This window comes from Vombatus ursinus, unplaced genomic scaffold (assembly GCF_900497805.2).
Source record: "Vombatus ursinus unplaced genomic scaffold, bare-nosed wombat genome assembly UNPS02014841.1, whole genome shotgun sequence".
NCBI classification, from domain to species: domain Eukaryota; kingdom Metazoa; phylum Chordata; class Mammalia; order Diprotodontia; family Vombatidae; genus Vombatus; species Vombatus ursinus.
The window spans coordinates 8628469-8651291 of NW_020954619.1; the positions used below are offsets into that span (position 1 = coordinate 8628469).

Below are 22823 nucleotides of genomic sequence, written 5' to 3' on the forward strand. Positions count from 1 at the left end.
CACACACACACACACACACACACACACACACACACACACACACACACGTAAAATCACTCTATACATACCTCTATTTATCAGTTCTTTCTCTGGATGCAGATAGCTTCTTCCTTCATATGTCCTTTGCAGTTAATTTGAGTATTTGTAATAGTCAAAATGACTTATTCATTCAAAGTTGTTGTTAAAACAGTATTGCTGGATACAAAATTTTCTTGGTTCTGTTTATTTTGCTCTCCATTATTTCATGCAAGTCTGTATTTTCTTAAGATCATTGAGCTCATCATTTCTTATAGTGCAGTAGTATTCCATCACAATCATATACCACAACTTGTTTAGCCATTTGCCAATTGACAGGCATACTCACAATTTTCAGTTCTTTGCCACCACAAAAAAAGCTGCTATAAATATTTTAGAACATACAGGTTCTTTTCCTTTTTCTCTAATCATCTTTGGAAATAGACCAGTAGGTCTAAGGGTATTTCTGGATCAAAGGGAGTATAGGCAGTTTAATAACTCTTTGGGTATAATTCCAGATTGCTCTCCAAAATGATTGGATCAGTTCACAATTACACCAACAATGAATTAGGTCCCACTTATTCCGCATCCCCTCCAACATTTGTCATTTTCCTCTTCAGTCATTTTATCCAATCTAATTTTGTTAAAATGATTTCTTTTTCTTTTTTTTTTTTTTTTGGTGGTGGGAAAGGATTAGGCAATTGGGGTTAAGTGACTTGCCTAGGGTCGCATAGCTAGTAAGTGTCAAGTGTCTGGTCTGAGATCAGATTTGAATTCGGGTCCTCCTGACTTTAGGGCCAATACTCTATCCACTGCGCCACCTACCTGCCACCATAGAATGATATCTTAAGGTTGTTTGAATTTGCATTTCTCTAATCAGTAATTATGTAGAGCATCTTCCTTCCTTCCTTCTAAATGACCTAGAAGCTTTGTAATCTTACTTGTAAGGATGTTCCTAATATCTGTATCCAGTTTTCTCCTTTGGCTCCTCAACTTTTAACCTGGTCATCTCTTTCTAACTATGTCTACTTACCACCATCCCATTCCACCATCAAAATTTCTCATCTCCTCATAATAGTTTCTCGCTACTTTCTTACTCAGACATTTTGATGAACTTACCTGCCTGCTGTAGCCTCATCCTATGACTATGTTATTCCCCATCTGTCTTTGTATATACTATTTTCTGCTATTAGATCACCTTGTCTGTACTCTCTGCCAATTGGTTTATTTCACCAACTGCAAAAGTCATCTTAAAGTTGTCCTTCGCTGATTGCACCTATTATCCCTTTACTCCTCCCCTACCCCAACTTCTTTGGGGATTATGTACACCATACTAATTTAAATTGAACTAGTTCATGTATTACTCTATAAAATTGTTCTACTATTTTCAGCATATAGTCTTCTAAATTGCAAGTTCTTTGAAGCCAGAGAGCTATTTGACTATTTCTTTTACCTCTTTCTTCCTTAATAGCAACTAATAAATATTTTAATCACAAGTAAGATGCTTAATAAATGTAGCCTTATGGTTGTTCAGTGATTTCATTGGACTGCTCAACATAGTCATGGCATAAGTCATGTTTTATTCTTGTTGATGTTAACCATTGTTGGGCAGGTAAACCTTTTGGATATTATGGAATATATAAATACAGTCTATTCTTGATAAACAGTGGTTACTGGTGATAGATATAAAATCAACATTCTAATTCATAAAAGGCTAAAGCTTTAATTTAGTTGATAACTGGTATCCTACATTCCCACTCTTAATCTCTTTCAAGCATCTCTTTTCCTTGAGTTTCATGCTTTATGTTTTCTGTGTTCACCTTCTGGGATGGTATGAGCAACGAAATGGGAGAGGGGAAAAGATAATCAGAGCATGCTTTATAATTTACAAAATGGACAGTTAGCTCCTGAATTGCTGAATTGCTTGCTTATAAAATTGGTTCTGGAAGGGAACTCAGAAATTATCCAGACTGATATCCTCATTTTTTACATGAGAAAACTGAGGCCTTGAGAGGACAAATTGACTTTCCCAAGGTTTTATAAGTAATGGATTGCAAAGTTGTGATTCAAATCCATGACTTCTGAATCCAAAAGCAGCATTATATTGATACTAATCTTACATGTATTTCTGGTTGGTGTTCTCCCTTGTAGATTATGATTCTCACTATAGTAATGAAATATTTCTAATGATTAATGCATTTATCCCTTTAGAGCTGATTCAGAACCATAGGGTAAGTATACAATCACCCAAGACAACTAAAGGTTAGAAGAACATATCTCTAAGGCCTCTTGTAAATCATCCTCATGCCAAGGACCTCATACAAAGCCTTCAGAGCACATTTTCCTGGAGTTGGGTTACAGCTTAGGCAGCCCACAACTTTATATATGCCTGTTGGTTTGTACTTTGGCTATGCAATCTCTTAATAGATAGCTACACAGGCACCGTATGAAGTAGCTTGACTTCCAGGTCTAGAGATTGGTTTTGAATTTCAATAAAGCACATTATGTAGTGAGATAATAACCTTTTCAGGTTAAAGAGAATAGTTACATGATCTTAGAAAATATGAAGAGATTCTCAATCATAGAGGCAAAATATTTAAATTGAATGTAATCAGCTTTCTGACAAATAACCAAATTATAAACAAGAAGAATATTTTTTTCCCTAAGTAGCTTTTTAAAAAATCCAAAAATAATAGCATTTACATGGTAGGATTTGTTAATATTTTTTAGACATTATCTCTTTGAGGTACTGGTTTTCATCCAAATTTTATTAAAAACCATTTTACTCACAGCTGCCTCTTTCAGAGACTTGTGTTTGGCAAAGTGAATTTATTTAGTCTTTGTTGAAAAAACATTTCAGAACAGTTTAAGTCTCCCCATTCTCATTACAGAAAAATGTGCAGGCATCCCTTTGGAGGAAAACACTCTCATCTGGAAACAGCTGTAATTACAGTAATTTTTATTTACATGCTTGTTTTCAAACGATTTGAAGTTTTGTCTGGCAAATCTTTTTGGAACTTCTTTCTAATGCTTCCCTCCATAGCCATGCCATTGCCCAGCCTTAGGGGTGAGTATATTTGGTAATGAGGTCATTCTGCTAATTCAGTAACTCAGCTCTCAGATAGGTAGGGACCAAGCCAAATACACTTTAAGCCTAATTACACTGTATATCAGTGGGTAGTATAAGATTGAGAATCCCAGTTGCTTATTAAAGATATATTTCAGGACCTCTAATTTCATCAATGTGCTTACTACCTTTGCTGATGCACCTTTCAACCCCTGTGCAACATAGTAGATGGTTGTCCAGGATTGTTGTGGTAGAAGAATCTTCCTCGCAGCAGTATCAATGAGTTTCTCTGACTTTCACTGGCTGAGTTACCAATGACAAACATATAGCCCATCACCAGGCTTGTAACTGAAGCCTTTCTAGCTTGGGCTTTTCTGGCGTAGTCCTTGATGAATTGAGAGACCTTTGTGTGCTGGTGATGAATCAGAGTAGGACTTTAATGGAATTGTTTCACATTAAAAATATAACAAATTTGAAACTCAATAGCCCCACAGATACAAAAAGGAAGATAATCTCTTCCTTCGAAGATCTTACACTCTAATAGAGGAAGATAACATATGGGGAAATGGTGGGTATTTTCATCTGAAATTTTATGGGGATAGTGAAGGTAGTCATAGGGCTGTTGATTGCAACATTTTTTCCAAGAATGGTAGTATTGATTTGAGTATAGTTGGGGAGGGGAAAGGACAAAGGGGAAACATGTACAGTGTAAGGCATGGAGAAGGCATGGTGGGCCTGAGAGCATCTAAATATGGTGAACTTCATCCAATCAGGAATGTAGAGTCCCAGAGATGAAAGCTGTAATACCTAGTTGGAGGTGCAAGGTGGTATAGAACAATATGGCTGGAAGATGGCTGAAGTGTATATTGTAGTGAGTCCAGGGGCCTCCCAGTGTGATGAAATTTTTTCATATCTAAAATGAAATATTGACTAGATGAGATTTCATTCAACCATAGCACTTCAAGTTAGACAAGACTCTAGAGGGCCTCTATTCCATCTCCCACATTACAGGAATGTCTTATAATATCTCTTGTTAATACACTTGTATTTAATAATTCTTTCGATGTGACCGAATACCCAATTCTATCAATATTTCGTCATATGACATTATTTCTGCCACCTTCACCACCCTAGTTGCCATCTTTTAGATGGACTAAGATTTTTGTTCCTCTTAAAATATCATACCAGAACTGTACACAATACCATGATGTTGGTCCAGCATTACAAAATATATATAAGACCTTTTTTTCAATAATGTTGTTATTGGGGCAGCTAGGTGGTACAGTGGATAGAGCACTGGCACTGGAGTCAGGAAGACCTGAGTTCAAATCCAGCCTCAGACACTTGATCACTTGATACTTACTAGCTGTGTGATTCTGGGCAAGTTGCTTAACCCCAACTGCCTCTCAAAAAAAAAAAAAAACGTTGCTACTGCTTATCTGGCTTTATCTTTATGTGATTTTTTTCTTCCTGTCTGATCTTTGAGCTCAATCTTCACTTTATTTGTAACTTATTATCTCTATTTCTAGTTCAACTGCTTCTCCCTCTGTAAGAGGAGATAAAGTAGTAGAATCAAAGGTAGTATAGGTAATCTCTTGCCAAGTTTTATCCTTTTTGCTCGGCTGGTCAATAATATGTTCTCCAGATATGGGAATAAGAAAATATCTTCTGTCTTTTATGCTCTTGGTTACCAGAGTTAGGCTTTATTTCAGGAACACATAACCCAGTTCAAAGGGATGTACTCAACGCGACATCAACAAGTACAAGTTCTTAAGTATTCTTTCATTGGCCAGATCCTGGTAACTGGAGTTTTGAAAAGGCCCAGCCTTCTGGGAATGTAGAATCAAAGGACTAATCAACATGATGGTAATGCTATGGGTTGGAAAGTCATTACGAGCCTTTGGATTTGATTGTAAAACAGCAAAGTTTGAATTTTAATTATCTCCTCGTTGTCCTAAGAAACGTGTTAGTTTTATGCCCCTAAGTACATATATTGAAATGAAAGATAGGATCCTTCATGCCCAGGACCCTTATATCTGTTTCTTGATATGACCATTTTAATAGGTACAAAATTTTGGCAGCATTATTATTAGTATAAAGCATATATTAGTCTCCAACCCTAATGGTATCTAATTATTGTAATGCCAGTGTGTTTGACTAGATAGCTTAGCAAAATTTGTTTCATTTGCTCTTTATTGAACTCTCATAAGTAACAAGACACTGGAAAAGATATGCATAGGAAACCTAGATTTTCCTTCTGTCATTTAGGATTCACTGAAATAACTACCTTATATGAATATTTTTTGCATATGAGCTGTACTCCACAATTTGCCTTTGGTTATAAAAGTGAAATTTCTTCATTGGTATTCAAACTCTGGCTGATTATATTTAAGAATTTAATATGTAAATTGCTTATCTTATCTTCCCTTCCATTAGATATTTTTCCTTTTCCCTTCTACCCTCCCCATACATGTACATATTCACACAGATTCAAATTATCAAGTTTATAAATGGGAATATAGGTAACTTGTGCCTCTGTATTTCCAGTAGCAGTCATAAAACCTCTCAATCTTCATATCGATATAGGCAAGAATTGTAATATATACACCTAGTCCTAGCCTCTTTCTAGGGAATTTTATTTTATCCAAATCCATTGGCCCAGAAGAAAGAATCAATTAAAGGATATTTAGATAAGTAAAAGTGGCTATACTTCATTTGGTGGAGGAGGGGGAAATGAGATGTTTGGGAGAGAAAAATTGAAAATATTCTATCCATCAGTTTTTAGAACATAGAACACAAAATTATATTGAAAAAATACCACATTTTAAAAACGTACTTTCATTCTTTGTGATGTCCATTTAAAGACGAAAGATATGAAAAGGGAAGAAACAGAATCTCAGAGAAATGCAGAGTCACCAAGAGTCTGGAACACATAAAAAGAAAATAGTAAGAGACAGGCACCTGCAAACACAAAAGAGGCATCTTGAAAAGGCCCACAGTTACACAGACATCAAGATAGGTACAGAAAGGATCCAACTTGAGTGGAACAATTGCCTCTTTAGGTTTTTGTGAATACTGTCACTTAAGATTTTTTTAATCCTCAGTGTGTTTTCCGAAGTATAATAAAGATTTCATATTTGCCCTTACTAATTTCCCTATCTAGCTAATTTGTTGTCCTAAATAAAAGCAGGGTCAAAATATTCTATTCAGAGTATGTGAGGAAATAACCACTAATATTTGCATTTTTTACCCAATTAATAGTCTCAAACTTTTTACTGTTTGACACTTGTACTTCCCAGTCCAAAGGAAGGAGAATCTCATTAACCACTGAATTTCACTGGACTAAATCTGTTCCCAGCTCTGTTACCACATATATGAACTGAAGCAAATCACTTTACCTCTTTGGTCCTCAGTTTCCTTATCTGTAAAATAAGGGACATTGCACTAGACCTCTGAGGTCTTTTAAATCCATAGGATCCCTTGAACATTTCCCATGAATATACTAGTAGAGCTAGCCTATCTTAAATAATCCATAATACCATTAATAAATACCTGTAAAACACTTGGCACCATGCTAGGTACTGAGATATAGCAAAGAAATAGAAGATGTTTTTAATTTTGATGCATTTTATAGACTTAGAGCTAAGAGACCTCAGAGACTTCTAATCCAACCTCCTCATTTTATGGATGAAGAAACTGAGGTCCGGATGAGTGACTTGCCCAAGGTGGCACCAGTAGTATTATAAATGGCAGTGGAAATTTGAGTTTATATCCTCTAATTCCAAAATCTATTCTATGCTGACATGAAATTATGAGAAGATAAAAAACAATAAGTGATAAAGCACCAGAATGAGTGATAGAACACTATGCAGTCTGCCTCTTAGAGGAGATGGCACTTAAATGTATGGACTCCAGGAGCTGGAGGTGAGATGGGAGAACATTCCAAGAGAAGACAGGAAGGCAAGAGGCAGAATGTCATCTATGAAGAACAGCCCAGTGAATCATTCTCGCCATCTGTCTTGACACTTCTTCCTCATCTGGCCATCAAAATTAAATCAAGCCTGCCATGATTCTGGAAGGGGCAAGTTGGTCAGCTCCCTTTCGCTGCACTCATCATCCCTGCGACTTCCTCCACCAAGGCTTCTTTTGCTGCCCTCCACGCTGGCCTCTCTGTGTTGCCTCTGCCATTAGGATATAAGTTCCTTGAGGATAGGGTAGTCTAACGTTTGTGTTGGTAACCCAATGCTTAGCAGAATGTTTGTCACATAACAAGTGCCTAAGAAAGACTTTTTAACTCATTCATTCATCACAAAGGGCTATCTTTTTGACCAGATCTGTCAGGTCCTCATTCCTGGTATAGGTGGTTAGAAAGAAAAGAGACAGAGAAGCACATTCTTTGCTGGAAAAAGTGAAAGATGAATTGTTAATTTTGTAAAAACTGCCTAAAAATCTGAAACTCTGGATTTGTCTAACATTTTAAAAAGCCAAACCTAGGTTATATAACACGTAGGAGAGGTAAAAGCCCTTCGGCCTGACCTTGTCGTGGTAAGAGTTTACAGTTAATTCAAACATCTGCTACATAATTAGAGGTTTTAGGGGGGAAATGCTTATTACTCCCTTTAGAGCTGTGACATTCTGTGCCCTCCACAATTCTCATTAGTGATATAAGGACATTAGTGCTACTTAGGAGCATTTTCTTTCCTTGCCCCTTTTTGAAGGAGATTGGTTACAGGAAAAAGAGAAGTCAGACTCCATGCTGAATGTTTAGAATGCACTACTTCTTTTTATGCTTCTTTGGCAGGGAGGCACACTCAGGGATCTCATTAGCAGTGGGAGAAATAGCCCCTTTGTTGAGCTAGTACATTTCATCGACATAAATATACTACGTGTAATTAAAAATCTGAAAAATACATCTGAGTACATGTTATTTTTAACGATGGAGGTGTGGAGCAGATATAACATAAATCCAAGAACTAATGATATAGCTTTCTTTTGTCTTGTCTTTCTAAACAAAATCATTCCACTGCATGCAGTCATAATGCTTTGAACTGCAGAACTCTTTGCCAGCCAACTGTGTGCATTTAATAGGTACTTCATGTTATAGCCTTTCATTTTATTTTATGTGCTGTGATGATCAAGATTCCAAGTCTGCCACGGCCCCTCTTTTGCCACTCCAGAGATAACTGTGACCTGTGCAAACATAAGGAATTTTAAAGCAACATAAAAATTTCTGTGACTAATGGGATAGAATGTATTAAAGCACAGATATAATTGTTTGCCACAAAATAGAGATGTTGCAGGTAGATGTTGAAGTAAAATAATCATAATAAGTTTATGTTCTATCTCTTCCTAATATATAACCTTAACTCATATTTTCCTCAGCTATCTTCTATTTTATTTCATAAAATCCTACATTGCTTATGAAATTAACTCTTACTAAAACCATTTTTATTTTACATTACTTTATATGCAGCTATGCTGTAAAGAGCACTTGCATTTTAAAATCTATTACAACCCTATTTGCCAAATATTTGGAATTCCTTTATTTTTATCCATTGCTTCAATTCAGAATCACTATCTGCATGAATGTGTTCAGTTATTACTGAATACTTTATGAATGAATGAGGTTGTTAAATTTTTATAAACAGGCTTGACTTTGGTAATTTTTTTTAGTACTTCAGTAAATCAACAAGCATTTATTAAGTGCCTACTGTGTGCCAGGGCAGCTTGATTGCACAATGGATAGAGCACCAGGCTTGGACTTCAAATCTGGCTTCAGGCATTTACTAGCTGTGTGACCCTGGGCAAGTCACTTAACCCTATTTGCCTTATTTTCCTCTCCTATAAAATGAGTTGGAGAAGGAAACAGCAAACCACTCCAATATCTTTGCCAAGAAAAGCCTAAAATGAGGTCACAAAGGGTTGGACAGGACTGAAATGACTGAACAGTGGTAACAATAGATGAGAACCCTGAGAGGAGTGAATATCCAGGAGGAGGTCAACAGCAGGAAGACTGAGCAAAATTAGCAATTTGGGCAACTAAGAGATTATTGGTAACAGGGTTCCAAGAAAACTATAAATAATACTGAGGGAGTTAAAGGGAGCTGTTAACATCTTAGGGAGGAAAGGAGAAAATTTGGAACTCAGAATTAAAAAAAAAAGAATGTTAAAGTTGTCTTTACATGTAAAAAAAAATAAAATATTATTTAAAAATAAAAGGAACTGTGACTTAACTGGTGTGGATGCCTCTTCCACTGGTACAAACTGTAAGCCACCTGCTCCTTCTTATCCTTGTCTTTCCAAAAATTCAGATGTTTGATGTTTTCCTCTGCTTTTTTTATTGTTTAAGGGGAACCAGTTCAGTACTCAAACCATCCATTTCTAATCCTTTCTTTGCTTTTGGTATGTGAATGGTCCCTCTCCATTGCCAGTCATGCCTGCTCTTGACTATCTATTTCATGCTGCTTTTCATGCACAAAACCTCCATGGTTATATGCTACAAACTCCTTACACCTGATTCATCAAGAATACACCTGATATATATGTATGTATGTGTATATATAAGTATATGTGTGTGTATGTATGTATATATGTGTGTATGTATATATATGTGTGTATACACATGCACGTAGACCAGTCTCATAAAGAATATAAGCATGAGATTTTAGGCAGAAGGTTGAATAGTTGTCAGTGTTTCCTTGACTACCATTTTACTTAAAAACAAAAACAACTGTTATCTTGTACATTCTTTTGGAACCTTCTCTTTGCTGTAGCCTAAACACTTTTACATTAGTCCTTTTAAAATTTTCACCTCCAGCATACACTTATTTTTCTCTACTAATTTGGCCAGGTCCAGCCACTTTTTCCAAATTTCAATTTAAATACTTTCTCATACAGTACTTTGGGTATTGAGATGATAAATTATAAAAGTTGTGGCTCCACTGTCATCAATTATACTGATGAAAATAGATTACTCTAGAAATATGGACAGACCTGTTCCATATTACAGCTATTTGTTTATACTTCTAGTTTTATCCAGAAGTGCTTTTTAATGGTCTGCCTTAGTTGAGTCTCATTCCAAATATTAATCAGAGTCCTTTTCCCTTCAACTGCTTTTCACTTTTTTTGATGACATCATAAAAGTGATCTTTCATCCTCATTCTTTTCCATAATATTTTACAAAGTTTTTCCTCTTTTAACCTAAGTTCCTGTCATCTCTTTTAGTCTATATTCTATATGCTCCATTGTAACATAGATATTTTCAAAGCTGCATGTGCCCTACATGATTCAACTTAGTCACTGTAACAATGCGGGCCATCTGCTAATAATCCTGCTCAGTCTCCCAGAAGTCACACAGGATCTTCTATGCCCACCTTCCCTATGATGCAGAGAAGCACTTTACCATTAAGGCCCTTTCTATACCATTTCTCCATTCCACTCCTGGCTACAAATCCCTAGGACAACATGGGGATAATCCCACTTAGTATGCAGACATTTATATATAGTAAATGTTGAAGTCAGCTCCCCTCATTCTTCCTTCTAGATCAGGGATTCACAACCCGGCATTTGTGAGTGTGTGTGTGTACACATATACGTAGTAGACACCTAATGTGTGTGTATTATATACATATAAATAGATCAATAATTATATTTCATTAATATATGATTCCCTTTTAATTCTGTGTATTTTATTTTATGCATTTAACATTATTCTGGGAAAGAGTAAAGTAGGCTTTACCAGACTGCCAAAAAGGTCAAGGACACAACACAGATTAACCTCAGTTTTAAATCCTCAGAATGTGGATATTTTTCTTGAGATAATATTTGTAAAATGCTTGGCTTTAGGGCTAAGCTTTTAATGCCTGACACTTAGTAGGTACTTAAGTTCCCTTCCTCTGCCTACCAAGTAAGGATCATAAGTTAATGAGATCATATATTGTGAGCTTGAAGAAACCTTAAAAGCCATTGAGATTCCATAAGTGATTTGTTCAAACTCACACAGATTGAAAGAACAGAGCTGGGATCCCACCTCAAGTCTTCTGACTCCAAATCCATTGCCGTACAATGATGGAGAATGATGAAATGGAATAACCGCTGTCACACCTTCCATTAAGCTGCCAAGGATACTCACTGTCTTTGAGTCAGACTTGAGCTAGTTTTTGTCCAGGTTTCCTTCTTTACTAGTTCATATATTAAACCATCACTGCCAATGGATTTTATGACACTTTGGCAAGAAAATCATGTTTACTGTCTGAGGTCTTTTACTACTTGTTTTGGTGACTTTTTGCAATCATTACACTTGTCTAAGAAAAAGAAGACAATAAATGTCTTAGCCTTAGTCTTTTTCTTATTTTTTGAAGTTGACAACTTGTTCAAACCATTAGGGTTGAAGTTGTAATCAAATGTAGTGTCTTTTCAACTAGATCCTTTCAAAAGAATGTAAAATCGTTGAGGGCAGAGACTACTTTTTTCTTTCTTTGTATTCCTAGTGCCTAGGACATAGTAGACACCTAATATGTTTTGTTCAGTTGAAGCAAAATGAATTTCTTCTAATTTGGTATTGATGTTGATATTTGTGTTAACCACTGGAAGCCCTAACTACGCTCAGACAGCTGCTTCTAAATCCATCTAGGCCAGTAAGCAATTATTTCTCATTGATTAAGATACAGTCAGTTGCATTTTTTATGATGATGTTTAGTGCTTGCCACATCCAGAGCCCTTAATACTTCTCAAACCAATATAATCATTATATATATAAGATGTTGAGTACTTTACAAATGTTTGGTTCCTTTCATTTCCTGAGACCAAACTTTATTTTCATACATAATATTTGCTTATATTTCCTATGTCACCATTCACATTGAAGTCACCAGTTATCAGTTTTGTAAGATATATTTCTTCAACATCTGAAGACAATGCTGATGAATATATTGCAATTATCTTTATAATATTCTCCTTACTTCTGGTAGTCATGAGAACTACAAGTCGAAAGAACCAAGTGTCCTGTGAAATGCTTCTTTTCACATCTGGTTTGTTAACTAATCAAGAAATACTTAAATTACCTACTTTGTGCCAGACAATGGGTGATGCACTAGGGGTACAAAGGCAAAAGTAAAACAATACCACTTCAATTGGAGTTTTCAATCTAGCCAAGGGGAGACAGCATATTTACTTACATATATATAGATAGATATAGATATATAGATATAGATATAGATATATAGATATATAAAGATATATATATACATATGTACACATACATATAGCTAAACATATATAACATATACTAACTAAACATACATATACCAACCATAAAACACATATCTAAACATATGTAACAGTGTAAAATATATATATCATATATATGGCTAAATTTTATATAATTTATATAATAATCTGTATATGTAATGTATAATATAATAATAATTTATATCGATTTTATATAGAGAGCTAAATTTTAAGTTCCTTTTGTTCATATTATACATAGTAGGTGCTGTGTTAGCTGCTACCATTATTATTGTTGTTATTAATGCTAAGAATAATAATAATAATCACTCAATGGTGATTATTACCATTATTACCAGTCATGAAAGCACTTGAGTCTTTTAAGTATTCTTTGTATTGCACTTAATTATTTTTATTGTCTGGGAAGGGATTCAACTTTTATGAATAAAATATGCTCAATATGTGTTGCTGTCTCATTGAAGTAGATAGTCTTTCCAAACAGGCACAATGCAGCTCACTCATACCTGCCCATCATATGCAACACTAGTCCATGTCCCACCGTAAATTTGCCAAAGCCAGGCCCACCAATATTGTAGGAGCACCATTTGCATCTGTGAATGAGTGCCTTTTGTGAATTGAGTTGGTGATCCTTGCCTGATTTCCAGATCCAAGATCTCTTTCCCTTACCCACCACACACATACAGAGTTATTATCCTTTTCTATAGCTAGACAGTCTTATTCTCACACACAGTAGCAAGGCAATGGAATTGATCTGGGATTAGAAAGCATTACAAAACAAGCTTTCCTATTCTTGGTATTCAGAAGAGAAAGAACTTTGATCTTTATAATTAAACAACTTTTACCAGTATTTAATTCATTTAAGGTGAAAGAAATGAAGACATACATATATGTATATATACATATACAAATATACGTACATACACATAAATCTTTATTCAGGGAATTTTCATTAAGATTTTTTGTAATGAAGACCTCTAAATGGCCATTCTATTGCTAGTGGTAAAAGTTAGCAACTTAGCCTACTTGACCAAGATGGGGAAAATGAGACTAGAAGTGCTCTAAATAGTTCTTTTAATATCATATATATAAGGTCAAAACCAAGAATATTATCAAGATTAAAATGCATCTTTAAAATTATTGTTTATTTGTCAGAAAGCTTGCTATGGAATTAATACTTCTGACAGTTCCTGTCTTAGATTGTATATTTAAATTTAAAAAAATTATTGCCATATTTTGTTTTTACATTACAAAGATTTATAGACTCCAATACTTGAGAGTTCTTTTGTAACAAAGTAAAACTAACAAAACAGTGACCTCATCTGAAATTGCATGCAGTATTCCACATCTATAGCAACCCCCAACCTCCCTATTTCTTAGTGCTTTTTTTTTTAATTAAAATATCTATTTTCTCTTTCTTCCTACATCATTGGGGGGGGAAAAGAAAATAAAAACATTTCTTCCAGCAAATATGCAAAATCAAGCAAAATAAATTCCCTCATTGACAATACTTTCACTTGCAAATTTAGATGAGGTTGTCATTGTTTAGTAAACCAATCAGATTTCACCTCCTCCTGAAAAGAACATTGCATTCAAGATTAGCTATTGTGTCACTGGACAATCTTGGAAAATCACTTAATCTAGGTCTCACTTTCCTCCTCTATAAAATTGCAGAAAGAGTGGAAAAGATAGAAGATCTCCTATGTTCCATTGGGTGCTAAAATGCTGTGGTTATTTCAAATATTCCATGCCTATATTTGTTGGATCTACCCTAAAATACTGGCCACTTTTTTTTTTTTCTAAAGCCTTAGGCGGGGAGAATTATAGGTACTAAAAATCCTCAGATTCTCCTCCATTCCCAGTCACAGGTACTCAGATTGGGCATTTCTTTTAAACGTGGACCTTAGAACCTCTTTTTCACCCTTTAATATTCATCTTACTCCCCAGACTAATGCATATTTGTCATAGTTGAGGATTTTTATATAAAGCCTAATGATCTTTTAATAGTGGGTTTCTATGTCTTAGGTTACACTTAAAAAAACCACCTAAGACTGAAAATGAAGGGAATCTGAAACAGAATTTCCAACTACTTAGTGTTATATATTCTCTGTCTGATATCCTATGATGGAATCATAAGGTGTGGTGTTTTGTTTTGTTTTATTCTCCCTTGATGGTAAAGAGTTTTTAGAAAGGTGGCTGGTTTACACAGTTTCTTTTAAAGTAATGTCAAGATTTCTAATTTGCCTCTCCATTTCCATTCTCCCAAGTTTTTTTTTCTTGTAAACTGCATGAAACTTCAAAGACTGAACAACATTGTGAAGTCCTCTTGCCCTAACTTCTCCATAAAGTATACCTAAAAGAAATGTTCTTTTGTTATGAGAGAGCCTTAGTATTTTTCTTTCAAAGGAATTCATCACTTTTTTTTAAATAAACTTTGCTGGTTTCATGCTCTTTTCTCTACTTTAAACACATTTTCTCTCCACTCCCTGAGCAGGGTATTTTCCATGTAGTGATTCTGCTTTTTCTTTGTTCTCCTTGTCTGATGTTGCTTTGATAGCGGATGGTTTCTCGCTCTTTGGGAGCAAATCCAGATGACCTTAAGGACCCAATTAAAATTAGTATTCCACGCTATGTTCTCTGTGGACAGGGAAAGGATGAACACTATGAATTTGAGATAAAGGTAAGTGTGTCTTCCTTACCTTTCTGGAAAAATGGAAGTTTGATACCATATAATACTTGGAATTTTTATGTAGTTTATATGTGTAGATATATTATTTCATTATTTATCAACATCTTTAGTATGGATCAAATGATGTATGTATGTACACTCACGTGTGCATGTGTGTGGTCAGTGAGTGAAAGAGGAGTCAGTATTGCTATTACAAAAGAGTTGATCTCTTTAAAAATGTTTTTTTTTTTCAACAGCTCCCTTCCCAATTATATTCCAGACTTATTCAGTTTACACAACTTTTCCACAGAAGATGTATTCCCATTGCCTTATATTTTCAGAGGTATATCAGCCTTATTTTTAATGGTAAAAATGATATCTTTAGTAATATGTTACAACATCAAATTTTCTCTGGCTATTCCCCCTTCAAATAGTTAATGGGCTAAAGACTCTCAAAGCAAATAGAAGGTACTTAGTTTTGTAAATTCCTATTTCCTATGTTGATTTCTTGTTTTTTAAAAGTAGTCACTCATTTATTAAATTAGCATTTGTACTGAGAACCTCTTATGTCTTCAGCAAATTTCCTAGTCTGACTGGCCTTATTTTAAAACATTATGTAATACAGTAAGAGGCAGATTAGTGCAGTGACTAAAAAAACTGGACTTGATTTCAGAAAGAACTGAGTTCAAGTCCCAACTTTGACACAAAGTGACTCTGGGAACCTGGGAAAATCGCTTAACCTTTCTGTGCTTTAGGCAAATCTGTTAGGCTCTAAGTTACAAAGAGAGGTTAATTCACCTTTGTAGAGGGAGTTCCCTTACATTGGAGTTGCTCATACCAACAAAAATCACACGTCCTGTCCCTGTGCCTATGTAATATAGTAGCTGCTCTATCACCCAAAGTTCTCTGGCCCTACTAGCTCAGGGGAAGCAAAGAAAGAAAGAAAGGAAAAGATATGTAGAGTGAAGAGAAAGAAGCACAATGGGTCTAGAAGGTCAACTTGGCAAGCTTAATTTTGAAACTATGTCATATAGTAAGAGGCAAAGAGGCTGTGTAGCCAAAGAGCTGGCGTTGATGTCAGGAAGACCTGGGTTCAGTGTGTGGTAATTTCTCATGGCAAATACTACTTTGCCATGAAAAAAATGTGGCAACCATTGCTATATAGATAGCCCTGATGCTAAGTACGAGGGAAGCTTAGTACAAGGGAAAGGAAAAATATATTTAAGTTTTGATTTCATAGTTTGGCATTTCTCAGCCTTGCTTCTTATTCCCCTTATTCCAGTCAAGCCGCTTTTCTTGTTCCCAACCTCTGCTATGTTTTCTTTTGAATCCTTTAAGACCCAACTCAGGTACCATCTCCATGTAATCTTCTCTGATCTCCTGAGCCAGGAATTATTCTTTCCTCTTTTGAATTCTTACATTACTTTATACCTCTCATATACTTTTGCACTGCTCTCTTATGTTTATTTGTGAATGTATCTTCTATCCTCTCTGTTTGATTTCATCCTTCTATACGATAAGGTCAGTGTTTTTGGTTCATAGTTTTAGAGCTAGAAATGCTTGGAGGTCATGTACTCCAAACCCCTTGACTTTTTACAGATGAGAAAACCATGGTTCGGAGAAGTCACCTGACTTTCTCAAGATTCTATAGCTAATAAGTGATAACACCAGGAATGAGTCCCCTGCCCTCTGACTCCAAACCAAAATTCTTCCCAATGTACCACAATGTTTCTCTTTACTTTCTTTTTTTGTTTTTGGTTTTGGTTTTGGTTTTACTAGGCAGTGGGGTTATGTGACTTGCCCAGGGTCGCACAGCTAGTAAGTGTCAAGTGTCTGAGGCTAAATTTGAACTCAGTTCCTCCTGACTCCACAGGTACTCTATCTACTGCGCCACTTAGCTGCCCCCTTCCTTTACTTCCTTACCCACTTCTGGACCTAGTGTAGTGGCATGTGCTTAGTAGGCATTCAGTACGTATCTATTGAATTGGATTATGGACACAGTGATATCAGAATTGGAAATAGCCATGTTTGTGTCAGCACAGCAGGCGGTCCTTTATTATTCAGTGCTGAATATTTCTGAATACTGCCTGCAGGTCAGCAGAATGTCACTGCAAAATACGGGTTTTCTAGGAGCAAGTTTGCAACCAACTGTTCCTGTCACAAGTAATCTCACTAACTGGGATATGCAAGTATTCATTTAAAACTTATATTTCTATTGTCTTTCAAGATTCATATGTGGAATGAATTATTATGCTTGGGGTTTTCAGGTAGCTAGGATTTGAATAGTTACAGTTTTCCTCTTAAATTAAATTCTATCATGACTCAAAGCAACAAAAGACCACAAAATGTACACTTGAGGCTGACACAATCTTTTGTATTGTTCCCCAGGTAAAAGAAAAAAGCTGATACCTGCCTTAGTTTTGTATTCCCTGCCTTTTGGCTTGTTTGTGTTACCATTTTAGCACAAAATAAGCCAAATTGGGTCTTTATTCTTTCCTGAGGTATTTTTATATACATAGAAAGAGAGACAGTCTTTCACAAAAGATTATCATCAAACATATATCGTTAATGAGAAGGACTGGAATGTTTCCCTTCAGTTGGGTAAATACTGCTAGGCAGTAAAAGAAAATCTATGCCATATATTTTTCTCACAAACCAGCTGACTTGTTTAGAACTTCAGTGTTGAATTAAGTTCACCCTTTGTAAGGAGTCCTCCTGTTGGCTCATCAAGCATCCCCTGATGTTGTTATAGGAACACTAGTTTCACTGCACTGTGATACTTTCATGATATTATTAGTAGGAACAACAATAGTTCAAAAAGTCCCCCTCAAATTGACATTATACCTTTTCTGCCAAAAAAACAAAATGGGAATAGTTTAAGTGCCACCTCCTAAATGAGTCCTTTGATAGTCTTCCAGTTAATACTCACCCCACTCTGGAGATGACTTTATAGTTACTCTGAATACATTTTCGGTTTAATTGTCTGTGTATTGTTTTCTCTCTAGAAAAATTAAGCTTTTTAACAGCCTATCTTCATCCTTGTATCCCCAGCACCTAGCCCAATGCTTGGTGCACAGTAAGTGTTCAGTAAATGTTTGCTGAGTAGATTTGAATTGAACTAAAAGGCACCTCTCCCCTCCCAATTTGATTGATGAGACAATTGAAAGAATGATTTATCTAAGACCACATAGCTCTTTTAGTACCCAAAGGGCTCAGACTAGAGTCTTGATCTCTTGACTCCCAGGCTAGTGTTTTTTCTACCATGCCACACAGTTCAAAGTCATTTCGTAAGTGCTTTCTTCTAATCAGAATCCTCTAGATAGTACCACTGCACAGAGTTTTAGTGATGGAGAGTTTGCTAATGCATAAGATAGCCTATTCCTTTGTCATATAGTAGCAAGAGAAGGTTCTTATAGTGAACCATAATCTATCTCTTTGTAACTTCCATTATTGGTCTGAGCTCTGTCCTGCACAATTACGCAGAATAAGTCACACTCCTTTCTCACATGACAGCCCTTCAAATACTGGGTGTTCCAAAAGTCTTACTGAAATTTTAAGATTTAAAATAAAAGATTTAAATTTAAAATTCTCCTAAGACTTATGAGACATTCTACATTTGAAAATCACTTTTGTGTTCTTTCCTTTGCCCTCCTCAACACTTCCCCCCCCAAAAAGAAGAAAAACCTCTTTTCTGAACATCTGCATTTCCTTGATCTCCAGCATCTTGAAGATGATACACTCCCTGCCTAGAACAGACACACATGGCTGTGGTCTAGTTTGTCAATGTTTCCCAACTGAACACTGAACCTGATACTCTGCATGTAGATCTAGAAGAGTTTGTTTTTTCTTTTTCTCTTCCTTTCTGGGTGTAGAATCTACTCATTTCAGAAATTTTGAAACATGGAAATACTGTCTTTAGCATATTTCCATCTTCCTCTTCCCCTCTCCCCTGGCCTTCTAGGTGCATTCATGATTTTCCATTGCCCATTTTAGTACCTCATCTAGTCTCAGTCCATTTCCCAAAATGCTCCAAACTCCAGAATTAACAAGTGGTATAGTTCAGAGAGGATAGAAAGCTACACTTGTAGTAAAGTGAATTGGATTCAAGTACCAGCTTTGATGTTTGCTAGCTATGTCACCATGGGCAAGTAACCCCACCTTTCTCAGCCTCAGTTCCCTTATTTGCAAAATGGAGATAATACCTACACTGACTCACAGATTTGTGAGGAAAGCACTTTGTAGACCCTAAAGAATAATGTGGTTGAAGTATTACTATTACCTTGCTTCTCCCTGAACCGAAATGTTCATTTCAGTGCAACTAATCTCATCCAGATGCTAAGAATCTGATTTCACTAATTCATACCTGCATTTATAGATGATTAATAGCCCCATAACTTGTTAATCCAAATGAGTCTCTTATTAGAAGAATGTAGATAATGCAAGAAGGAAAGATGAAGACAAATCGCAAAGGAAAGACATAAAAGATAAAAGCAGTGTCCTACAGTGAGCCGTGTGTGTGTGTGTGTGTGTGTGTGTGTGTAGAATGACCAGAAGCCAGCTGACACAATCCAGAAGTGATGCTTTTCTGTTCTTCACTTCCAAATTTGCACGTTTTCTAAAAGCTACAGATTTCCTCCCCGAATACATTCCATAGTAGCAGCAGGGGCTTCAGAGGCTGAGGGAAGAAAGGAGGGTGAGGGGGCTTATTTACTCATAAGTCAGGGTATGCCTAGCAGTTGAGTCATTATTTGAAGCCATTGCACTTCGGAAATTTAAATTTTTCTGAATTTGATAATAAGAGCAGTAGTGCTTGCTACTGCTAGACCTCGGAGGTGCCAAGCGTTGCCAGATGTGATATGCAGTGAAAGGAGGACTTGCTTTGGAGGCAGAGGGCCTGAGTTTGAATCCTGACAATGCCACCAACATGGCATTGGACCAGTCCATTTAATCTCTCTGAGCCTTAGTTTACTCTGAAACCTTAACATCTTGTGTAAAATTGCAGTTTCATCTTTAAAATGAGAAGTTTGGATTGTATGATTATATGATCTCTAAAGTTCCCGCTCAGCTCTAACTGTCAGGTTCTGTGGTGACTGAGAGCAGCAGTGTCAAACTCGAATAGAAACACTAAACCACTACAAGCTTCATATTGACTTAGAAAGAAAAACTCCACATGTTATGTTTTTTATTGTGTCTTTATTGATTCTGATAATATTTCCCAATTACATTTTAATCTGGTTAGGCTGTACTTGGGAGTGGCGTGGGCTGCATGTGGTTTATGGCTCTGTGTTTGACACCTCTGGCTTAGTGGTTAGCACAGCAAACCTCAAAAAGGCAATTCCAAGTGAAGAAGAAATGACAGCAAAGGAAAGAAGAATACTCTGCAAGGAAAGGAAGATTTGGGAGGAAGAAGCAGGCACTTTCTTATATGTCTTATTTGAGGTCAAGCTTGGTGGTCATTATAATTTCATGGCATTCAGTTTGGATTGTTTTGTTGTTACTGTTATTCTTTCCATTTACATTGTTTTAGCATTTTGTATGTGGTTTTCCTGGTTCTGTTTATTTCACTTTGTGTTAGCTCATGTAAATCTTCCCATGAAGCTTGTCTATATTCATGATATTCATTGTTTTACATTCTATGTGTTTTTGTTGTGTTTTCAGTCATGTCTGACTCTTCATTACCCCACTTGAGATGTTCTTGGCAAAGATACTGGATTGATTTGCCATTTCCTTCTCCAGCTCATTTAACGGATGAGAAACTGACGCAAACAGGGTTAAGTGACTTGCCCAGGGTCACGCAGCTGTTAAGTGTCTGAGGCCAGATTTGAACTCAGGACGATGAGTCTTCTTGGCTCCAGGCCCAACACTTTATCCACTATACCATCTAGCTTCCCACACTCCATGTACCGTAACTTGTTTAACTAGATAGACATCTACTTTGTTTTCACTTAATTGCTACTAAAAAAACAAATTGCTGCTACATGTAGTCTAGTGTATTTTTTTGCCTTTCTTCTTATCATTGACCACCCTGAGGTATATGTAGTATGTGCATGATCTGTGTCAAAGGGTGTATGGAAAAGGAATGTTTTTTGGAGCAAAATGCTGAAAAAGAGAAGAGGAAATGAAATCAAATGGTAAAGGGATCACATTTGAAAAAGGAAGCGTAATATTTCTTCCTCTGAAAAGGAAAGGAAGAAGGAAAGAGTAAAAGAATAAACAGATAGAAAGAAGAAATATTAAGGAAGTTCAAAACCAAGGGCAGCTGAATGGATAGAGCACTAGGCCTGGAGTCAGGAAGATCTGAGTTCAAATCAGACCTCAGATATTTACTAGCTGTATGACCCTGGGGAAGTCACTTCATTCTGTTTGCCTCTGTTTGGTCATCTATAAAATAAGAATAATAATAACACTTACCTCCGAGGGTTGTTGTGAGAGTCAAATGAGATGATAATTGTAAAGTCTTTAGCATAGTACCTGGTATGTAGTAGGTGTTATAAATGTGAGCTCTTATTAAGTAAGATCATACACTGGCTATTGCATTGATCAGAGCTTTTATGTCTCTCAAAGTTGTTCATTTTTACAAAATTGTTGTTGTCCAATGATGAAAATGCAACCCAGCTCCTAACACAGCTGATACAATAAATATTTCAAATGAGACACACATTTCTGGTTATGGTCAATGTGGGAATTTGTTTCGCTTGATTATATTCAAATTTTTATAATGGTTTTTTTCCCCCATTTTGTTTTCCCCTTCCCCAACTGGAGGAGGGGTAGAAGGAGGTAGGAAGGAGAATAAATAAATGCTTGTTAATTGAAAAAAGTAAAATGTAATTTAAAAGGCCTTATGTTAGGAATGATAGGAATTGGGGATAGGATTAGAAATTTGTGGAAGATGGTTTTGATTGGGCTTGAGGGATCATAGAATGCCAGTTCAAGTTGGATAATAGGGTGAGTGAAACTGAAAGGGGACTAAAAGACTGGATCAGTAAGAAGAAATCGAGGTACCAGAAGTTTTAATGGTAGAATTAGTATACGTACAGGAAGAGTGGAGTGGTAGTAGAGATTGAAGGTAAGGAAGTCATGGTCAGAGAAAGCTTGACCTTAGGTCAAACTCTTCATTGTGGAATACAGTGGGAAATCCGTTGTAATGTTGTGCTCTAAATAAGAAGAGCTCTTTCATGAACCCTTTGTGACATTTCATGGATTATATTGCTCTGTAGTGTGATTTAGATTTTGTGTTCTAAAGTGATTAGGAGAGTTTCTTTGACACTAATACTAATATCATTAGATTTGGAACCAGAAGAAATTATAGAGATCACCTAGTCCAGGCATTCTTAGCTTTTTATGTGTCATGGATGTCCTTGAAAGTCTGATGGAATCTATGCAACCTTTCTCAGAATAATGTTTTTAATTGCATAAAGTAAAATGCATAGGATCACAAAGGAAAATAACTATATCAATAGAGTTAACAAAAAAAATTAAATAATAGATTCCAGATTAAGGGCCCCTGATTTGGTCCAGTGCTGTCATTTTATATCTGGGGAAACTGAGGTTGAGAGGAAGGAAATAACATGTCCCAAGCTACTAACACCAAGCAGAGTAAGGATTAAAACTTTAGTTTCCTAATTCCAGTTCAGACTTCTTTCTATTACATCTCATTGTCCCTAACATAGATTCACATATACTTCCAGTTCAAATCATATTCCACTACATATAGCTATGTATTATAATATAATTATATATAGTATGTATGTAGTAAAGTACATATGCAGATATTAAAAACTTGGTATAACCTAAGAAGCTGATAAGTGAATATTAACACTATGCCCCCCC

The 22823-nt window shown here is 35.9% G+C and overlaps 1 protein-coding gene across 2 annotated transcripts in view; it reads left to right on the top strand.

Moving 5' to 3' along the window:
• Positions 1-22823, top strand: part of KIF16B (kinesin family member 16B) — a 370094-nt gene that overhangs the window by 262143 nt on the left and 85128 nt on the right. The window contains exon 23 of one of the 2 annotated variants that reach the window (XM_027840333.1): positions 14883-15005. The exons of the other annotated variant lie outside the window; for it this stretch is intronic. Coding sequence (XP_027696134.1) covers positions 14883-15005 — 123 coding nt within the window. The remainder of the gene's footprint in view (positions 1-14882; positions 15006-22823) is intronic. 2 annotated transcript variants of the gene reach the window in all.